Genomic DNA, 8,644 nt, shown 5'->3' with positions numbered 1-8,644 from the left:
GCGGAGCGGGGCGGGGCTTCCAGCCAGAGGGAGGGGGAGGCGAGCTGGCGCCTACGGTGGCCGGAGAGGGACGCGCCGAGCCGGAGGCTGCAGGATGGTAGGCTGTGCGAAGAGGGAAGGGAGGGAGGGTGGGGAAACTGAGGGGCGTGGGCTGCACCTTCGGGGGTCCTTGGGGGCCGCCCTCTGTCTGAGCCGCGTTTTCTCCCACGTCGTCCTCGGGGCCCTTCCCCTGTCTGGGCGGGTGGGCCAGGCGGCCTCCGAAGGAACTGCTGGATAGGCATTCGAAGGAAGGGGCGGGAAGGAGGCGCATTTGTGGGGCGATTGGGGGTGGGCTAGGGGACGGTGACACCGGCAGGACCGGCCGAGCCGGGAGGAAGATCGGGTCTGAGGTCAAGGGGTCTCGACCCCTGCCGCAGGGAAGTAGTCCGATGCACAGGGCGCCGGGTTCTGTTAGTGGAGGGAGGGCAAGAAAAGGGGAGCAGGGGTTCCCCGTCACCTTGACCCTCGATTCCCGAGCAGCCCCGAGCGGAGCGGCCGGCGTGGGAGGGGAGAGTTTCGGCCGTGGAGGGAGCGTGCTGCCCAGGCTTGGCCCGGCTCCCCTACAGGCCACGGTGAGGCTCGGCAGCTAAGGGGGCTTAAGGTTTTGCTCGAGGGGACCCAGGCTCTGGGGCCCCCGGTTCCAGTGCTCTTTGCTCTCCACCCTGCTCCCCATTCTCTTTCCGGAATCCAGGCCTTCCTTCTTCCTGCGCAACCCTCCGCCCCCATCCAGGACACTGCCGGCTCCCTGAAGCCCCTCAGTTCCTTGCCCCCCACCCCCACAGCACCAACACCCGTAGGCCTAGTTTTCTCCTGCCCTGGCATTCCGACTTTTAGCCAACTGTGCCACACACCCAGGGGCCCTGTACTGGGAGAGAGGAAGCCATCATTTCCATGAGCATTTACAGCCTTAGAATCCCGGTGGGACAGCCCCACTCTGCCCTGTGGGGGTCGCTCAGAGTCAGAAGGGACTGCCTGGCAGTGGGTTAGGTTTGGTTCCATATATCAGGGATTTCTGAGCTGGGCACATCCACAGAGAGGAGAGCTGTGGGAAGAAGGAGCTGTTCTGGAAGTGGCAGAGCACCCCAGGAAATGGGAAACGTGAGGGACACAAGTAATGAGGGCCCCAACCTCCTCCCCACTCCACCCAACCTGCTCTGTGGGCCACAGGTGGTCCCAGCTGGCCCTGGCCTGCCTGAGAAACCCAGAGAGGTTGGTCACCAGGGGTCTGAGGACTGGGCCCATAAGGAGACCTGTGCTATCCTAGGTCAGATGGATACCTGGAGAGAAGAGAGGGGGACCTCCGGGTTCTGGTTACCAGGTGCCTCTGTGGAGAAGGCTCCCCTGAGTACAGGACTGGCACTAGGGGCAGCATGTTTGGGGCTCACAGACTAGGATGGGGTGTAGAGTGTCGTCGCTAACTTCTTGAGGCACAAAGTGCCCTATGTCACCTGGATGATGGCCCGAAGGAAGGTGGAAGAGAACCACCATCTCTTTGGCAATGACTACCTGGAGCGTGTCAGACTGCCAGGTATGTCACCTGTCTTTGGAACCTAGTGAGGACGCAGGAAGTCAGGAGACAGTAGTCAACCGGCTTAACTGTTGACAGTGTGCCTGGCGCGGCTACCCACCCTCTCCGGAGGATCCCTGGTGGTACAGTGTGCTAAGTGCCAGGCCGAGGCCCGCCGAGCCTCAGGAGACAGGTGAGGCTGTCCAGTAAAGACAGAGTGCCTCCGAAGCCCTCTGGAGCCTTTCTACTCCGCCCCCCAGTGTGGCTCTGAGTCAGCTCGGTGGCAGTCGGTTTCACAACTTTTGTCAGATAGACATTTTATGAGCTCCATCTTACAGCTAAGGAAATAGGAGCCCAGGGACATAAAGTCCAAGCAGGGTCAGGACTGGAGTCCGAATGACAGTCTGAGAAGGTCTGACGTCCCTCAGAGGGACAGGTACCTACAGGGTAGGACAAGCCAGCACCGACCCTCCTGTGAGTGGAGAGGATTCAGACAGATGCACTAGGGGACTGTGTGTCTATACAGCGAGGTGAGGTTCTCAACCTGTGGGTCACGACCCCTTTGGGGGTTGAACACCCTTTTCACAAGGGTCGCCTAAGACCATCAGAAAACACATAATTCCGATGGTCTTAGGAACCGAGACACTGCTCCTCTCTCCATCTCCAGGCGGGTCTGCCCACTTTTGGATACGCCCACATACAAGTACCTGGTGTGAAAACTGTTACCCATGCTACACCAGGCTTCAAGACAAAATTTCCTTTGTCATTAGAAATAAATATTTCACCATATATAATTCCATATTGTTTATCTGATTCATCACTATGCATTAATGAGGTTCAATTTGTAACAATGAAAATACATCAGATATTTACATGACGATTCATAACAGTAGCAAAGTGACAGTTATGAAGTAGCAACGAAAATAGTTCTATGGCTGGGGGGTCACCACAACTTGAGGAACTGTATTAAAGGGTTGCAGCATTAGGAAGGTTGAGAACCACTGCGATAGAGGAAAGTCAGTTAGAAACCCAATTGTTGACCCTCAATTCTGCCCATCCCTCCCCAGATGCGATTTATGCTGCTGTTCAGCCGGCAGGGGAAGCTGCGGCTGCAGAAGTGGTACCTGGCCACGTCTGACAAGGAGCGCAAGAAGATGGTGCGGGAGCTTATGCAGGTTGTGCTGGCTCGCAAGCCTAAGATGTGCAGCTTCCTGGAGTGGAGGGACCTCAAAGTCGTCTATAAGAGGTGACACCCCACCAACTGTCGGACCTGCCTGGGTCCTATTTAACTGGAGTTTGGCAGAAGGTTAAAGCGAGGAATGGTGGCGTAGTGGGTTGCGCCTTGGGCTGCGAGCCTCGAGGCTAGCTGTTCGAACCCACCAGCATTTCTGCTGGGCAAAGATGAGGCTTTCTGCTCCCCTAAAGAGCTACAGTCTCGGAAACTCACGGGGGCAGTTCTGCTCTACCCTGTCCGGTAGGGTTGCTGTGAGTCGACATCAACTTGATAGGTCGACAAGCCAGGATGGTGTTGTTGGCTACAAATTGGGCTTCGCATGGCAAGGCAGCAGTTCAATCTCACCAGCCGCTCCATGGGAGAAGGCTAAAGAGTTACAGCCTCACAGGGGCGGTTCTACCCTGTCCTCTGGCCTTGCTCCCAGGCAGAGTGGACTGGATAGCCCGGAGGCTTTTTTGAGGTTAGGTCCAGGAATGCTGGGTCTTAAGGACATCTAGAGGTCAATGATCAACTCCACCCTCTGTTACTGCCCAAGTCCCCTTGAAGAAGCACCTGTTCCCTACTGGTGTGGCTGCAGTCTTACACCCGCCCCACTCGCCCTGCCTCTGTCCCTTGGAAGTTCTGTCCATCTGGTTTGTGGTACAGAAGTAACAGTGCTGGATCCTGGCACTCCCTTTCCGAACACACAGACCGACACATTCTTCCTGGCTCCTTCTCTAAGCAGGTTGAATTAGTTGGCTCATTTGTTGTTACTGAGTCAAATTGAACTGGGGAGGGAGGTGGGGGGCAAAAAGGGAAATCCCCTGTCTAGGAGGCAGTAAGTGGCCGGTGCTGCTCAGGTAGGCACAGTCCCTGGGCCTGCAAGGAGGAGAAGTAGCAGGAGGTCACCCCCCACCTGAATGAAGCTGCCCCTCACCTAGGCAGCCCTCCTGGTTACACCACATGTGCCCCTCTCCCCAGATACGCCAGCCTCTACTTCTGCTGTGCCATCGAGGGCCAGGACAATGAGCTCATCACGCTGGAGCTGATCCACCGATATGTGGAGCTCTTGGACAAGTACTTTGGCAGCGTAAGTCTCTTCTCCACTCCTGTCCGTGTCCTTCCCCAGGCATTCCCCGGACCCTTGCGACCAAGCTTGGGGGCCCTGCGAGTCTCCGCTCTGGAAGGCTTGGGAAAAGTGAATTGGGAGCAGTGAGCCCAATAATTAACCTCTCTTTTTAAGCCTTAATCCTATTAGCCATGCCCCTTCATCCGCCTGGCGTGGGGCAGGGGCTGGGAGGGTGCTGCCTGAAACCAGAATCTGTCACTCAGTGTCCATCTGCAGCTCCAATCAGCCTTCTCCCTCAAGGACACAGGCTGTGTTCACGTCAGTTATCAGTGGCTCCCGGGCTCGGCTACATGTGGGAGTCGTCTGGAGAGCTCTAAAAATGTCGATGCCCGGCTCCCGCTCGGAGACTCTGAATGAGCAGATCCAGGGGAGGGCGGAGCTGTGGTCAGGGGGCCCCAGCCCCCTGGAGTAGGACCTCATGCATGCTGAAGTAGAGGATCAGTGACCCCGAGGAAGGCCCCCCAGGAGAGCTCGGGACACCCTGGCTGCCACAGTGGGTCCCCACAGAGGACAGGTGGGTCACTGGCACAGGACCTGGCCGTGAGTGTGTGTTTCATTCCGTTGGACATCGTGTCGCTCTGAGTCGGACTGCTTGGCCCCTGACGACGACAACAACAACAGGGTAGAGTCTGGCCCAGCAGGCAGCTCAGATCATAGATAGGGAAGAGTCACAACTCCACCGATCTGCCTTTTCCACAGAACAATTGCCAATTCTCTTGGGTGGGGGCGGGTAGAGGGGGTGGTGGTGAGGCTTACTTCTCCCCTAAAGTGTATCCAGTCAGGAAAACTACTTGGGCAGTTCTACCCCGTCCCATAGGGTCGCTGTGAGTCGGCCTCAACTCGGTGACAGAGATTGTTTTACTCCTGTTTCCCTGTTCGCTCCTGTGTGTATCCTGTGAGTAGGTGTGATTACCTTGACTGTGGGGTGAGGAAGCCGAGGTCCAGAGGTACCGCTGGCTTGTGCATGGAATGACCCCAGATCCTTTCTTTCTCTGCCACCCCAGCCCCTGGTGTGACCAGGGTTGGAGGTTTTGAGCACAGACCAGGGCGGACGAGGGCAACTGAAAGTTCAGGAGCGTGGAGCAAGAGGCGCTGGAGGGCGAAGGAGCCACAGGGACAGCTGTTAAGGACTTGAGAGGACTAGGAACTGGGGCAAGGCGCCAAGGCCAGAAGGGGGAGGTCTGAAGCAAAGCAGTGGGCAGTCGGGAGAGAGGAAGGGGCGGCAGCACCGCCTGGTCACTCGGCTCGTCCCTGTCCCCTCCTCCCCAGGTGTGCGAGCTGGACATCATCTTCAACTTTGAGAAGGCCTACTTCATCTTAGACGAGTTTCTGATGGGAGGTGATGTCCAGGACACCTCCAAGAAGAGTGTGCTGAAGGCGATCGAGCAGGCGGACCTGCTGCAGGAGGTAGGGGCGGGCCGGGGCCAGGGAGGAGCAGGAGCACCGTGACACAGGGTCCCCTCCTTCTCTTGGACACCCTGCCCGCTGGTGACAGCTGCCCACTCCCTGTGGCGCCCGCCTCCCACCCAGCTGCCCTTCCTGCCCTCCAGCCCAGACCGTGTGGGGCGGGAGGTCAGGGTGGCAGACAGCACACCTGTGCCAGTTACCCCCTCGCTGTGCCAGGCTCCATCCTTCTCCCCAGACCCTTGCCCCAGCCAAACCACATTTGCCCCACCACTTCCGCTGGCGTCAAGGACTGTTCCGAAGAGACTTTGAAGAAGGGGAGACACGTGATGGGCAGCACTTTTCCTCTTGGGCTTCTCTCTCTCTTTCCTTTTTCACATGCACACCTGCTTTAACAGCCTCTGCTTCTTAGGAGTAAGAAGGGGCTGGGGGGCCTAGGGGAGAGGATGCCCAGCTGATCTTCTCTGCTGCTTCTCCCTGACTTCTGCCTGCCCCTCTCACCCCATTCCTCCCTGCCCCCTCTCTGCCTTGCCACTGCTGAGCCTTGGTGCAGGGAGATGAGTCACCGGAATCTGCAGTGACGAGCAAGCCAGCCAGAGCTGACTCTGGGGAGGGGGAGTGGTGGGGGGGCTCCTCTCTGCAGGAGGAAAGGCAAGGCTGAATTTCTCCCTCATTGGTCCAGCTTCACTTCTCAGGGTATCTCTCTCTGTTGCACACACACACACACACACACACACACACACACACACACACACATACACACACACACACACACACGTGTCCTGGCACATGTGCCCACCCATGACTCGTGCTCTTCTCAGACCCTCATGACTCATCCTTCTATGACTTGGCTCGTCTTCCGACATTTTACCCCCTCTCGCCCCACTCTGAAAGGGAGCACCCAACCATCTGTCCCTCAGACACTCTGCCCCCCCCCCCCCATTTCCCCCAAAGCAGCCCCAGTTCCACTCCTGGGTCCCCACTGCCCCTCAGATGCTGAGGCTGAGCCCCTCTGCCCACCACTCCCCAGTGGTGACTGGACTGACTGACCCCTGCCCAGCCATACTTGACTCTGGGGTGGGGTGGGGTGGGTGTGGGTGTTGAGGAGTCAGGGGAGGCTGGCAAGCTACTCCTGGACTCCCAGCTGATTCAGCCTCAGCTCGTACTGGCTTCTCTCTCTTCGCCGAGTCTCCGTGTCCTCCCTCATATTTGTTGGTGTTTTGTCTAATCCCCCCCTTCCCCTTCCCTTGTCCCCATGTCTCTGCCCCCCTCTGTCTGTGCCGTAGGAGGATGAGTCTCCTCGCAGTGTGCTGGAAGAAATGGGCCTGGCCTAGCCCTGGTGTGTGTAACTGGAGCCAGTGGGGAGCCCATTCGCTGGGGCAGTGGCATCTCACCGTCTCTGTGGGCCCGAGCTGCCCACCCCACCACCCCGCCTGTCTGCCACCTCACCTACTTGTGGAGTGAGCTGCAGGCTCAGGACCCGCAAACATTCCTGTCTCCACCAACACCCCCCACCTCCCCATTTTCCCTTTTCCTACCTGAGGCAGAAGGGGGTAGGGGTAGAAAATGTGCTAGAGATGGGGTGCTCTTTGGATTTCATCCCTGGCCTCCCCGCTCCCTTCCCTTCTAACTGTACATATATAAATACATCAGGTTAAAGGGAAACATGTCCAGGGCTCTTCTCTTTTCCCTGCCCCCATAGCCTACCTCCACCCTCTCCCTGCCCCCGCCCCTGGAGGGCACGCCCACCCTGCCTGTTCTTGGTGGCCACAGTGTCAGGGGAGGGACAACAGTTAATTTTTTTCTAACCTTGCCACCTTGAGGGAAGGGTTGGGGGAAGGGAGAGCTCTGTGAGAGACTGCGCCCTGACTGCCCTCCCTCCACGTGCTGTGTGATTCAAGAGCTGATGGGGTGGCTGGGCGGGTCTGACTTTTTCTCCCTCCTAAAATAAAAGGAAAAACCTTTCTGGACTTTGCGTGCCTTGGTCTCTGTGAGGAAGACAGGACTGACTGCTGGGATCTGTCAGGAGGCCCAGGGAACATTGCCTGCTCCCCTCTTCCCCACAAAGGGCTGCCAAATTTAGTTACAGGCAGACCCAGCTCCATGCGAATTTCTAGGGATGAACGAAGGAGACTTTTCTGGGTCTAAGTCTTGCAATACCATCTGCTAAGACCACATCTGTCGGACACTGGGTGCCAAGCATTGAACCAGCGGCCCTTCCTGAGGACTTGTGTGCTCAGGGCCTCTCCCCAGCTCTCAAGCCTCAGCTGTCCCTGCCAGGAAGGAGCACTTCCTCCTGAAATAGCATCTCTCCCCTCTCCTTGTGAGCCAACCCGGGTGTCAGCTGGGGGTGGCAGCATTTCCTGCACCCTGCTTTTGATTTGAGGAGGGAGGGGTTCAGTGGTGAGGTGAGGAAACATCCCATACCCCCTGTTTAGGAGACGGTGGAGGAGGGCCTGAGGATGTTGGGGCGGCCCACTCCTGCTCTCCACAGTTCCTGGCAAGCAACAGCAGCAAACTCACTGCGATGGAGCAGATGCGGACTCAGCGACCCTATGTAACTGCCCCTGTGGGTTTCTGAGACGCTTACCTCTTTATAGGAGTAGAAAACCTCATCTCCCTCCCGTGGCAAGTGAGTAAGAAAACCCACTGCTCCCAAGTCCATTGCAATTCAAAGTTGCACCCTATAAAGCAGTGGTTCTCAACCTGTGGGCCTTGACCCCTGTGGGGGTCGAAGGACCCTTTCACAGAGGTCGACCAATTCATCACAGTAGCAAAATGACGGGAAGTAGCAACGGAAATAATTTTGTGGTTGGGGGGTCACCACCACATGAGGACCTGTCTTAAAGGGGTCGAGGCTTTAGGAAGGTCAAGAACCACAGCTGTGGAGGGTTTCAGATAGAGATGCGGAAGCCTCGTCTTTCTGCTGGAGACCCCATATAGTTTCCGAGCCTTCATCTAACTTTCCCAGTGGTTTTGAACTGCTGACCTTGCTAGCACAGCCCAGTGCTGACCCCATAGTGGCACCCAGGCTCCTCCTGGCAAGTATATAATCTCCATACGCCAGGCTGTTTCTGCATCAGGGACCCTGTGGAGGACAGAGTAGGGCTTCCTCTGTGAATTTCAGAGGCTCAGGTGCAGACAGCCTTGTCTCCCTCCCTCTGAGAGCAACCCATAGGTTCCAAGGCTGACCTTGCACTGGTTAGCAGCCTACTCACCGGGCTTGTTGGTGAGTGGATCGGACCTGGGAAGGTGGGGGTTCCAGAAAGGAGAGGGTAACTGGCCAGGAGATGGACCCGGCAGTGGGGAAGCTACCCTGCCACTCCCACTCTCCACTGGACTTGAACAGGTG

General features: G+C 57.4%; 1 protein-coding gene across 1 annotated transcript; it reads left to right on the top strand.

The window, feature by feature from the left end:
- The first annotated feature begins 15 nt into the window (after positions 1-15).
- AP1S1 (adaptor related protein complex 1 subunit sigma 1) lies at positions 16-7,262 on the top strand. Its single transcript, XM_075564924.1, has 5 exons — positions 16-97; positions 2,614-2,792; positions 3,741-3,849; positions 5,158-5,295; positions 6,579-7,262. Exons 1-5 carry the CDS (start codon positions 95-97, stop codon positions 6,624-6,626), a joined length of 477 nt encoding a protein of 158 aa, XP_075421039.1. The 5' UTR covers positions 16-94; the 3' UTR covers positions 6,627-7,262.
- The last annotated feature ends 1,382 nt before the right edge of the window (positions 7,263-8,644 follow it).

Source organism: Tenrec ecaudatus, chromosome 12 (genome assembly GCF_050624435.1).
Source record: "Tenrec ecaudatus isolate mTenEca1 chromosome 12, mTenEca1.hap1, whole genome shotgun sequence".
In the NCBI taxonomy this organism is placed as follows: Eukaryota; Metazoa; Chordata; class Mammalia; order Afrosoricida; family Tenrecidae; genus Tenrec; species Tenrec ecaudatus.
The sequence above is the reverse complement of the archived record's forward strand: the minus strand, read 5'-3'. Positions and strand labels throughout refer to the sequence as shown.

What these genes read in the sequence shown, in the direction of transcription:
- AP1S1 (XM_075564924.1), top strand. An exon ending in CTCAAAGTCGTCTATAAGAG is followed by an intron (nt 2,793 to 3,740) that starts GTGACACCCCAC and finishes CCCTCTCCCCAG; the next exon opens with ATACGCCAGCCTCTACTTCT. An exon ending in AGGCGGACCTGCTGCAGGAG is followed by an intron (nt 5,296 to 6,578) that starts GTAGGGGCGGGC and finishes TCTGTGCCGTAG; the next exon opens with GAGGATGAGTCTCCTCGCAG.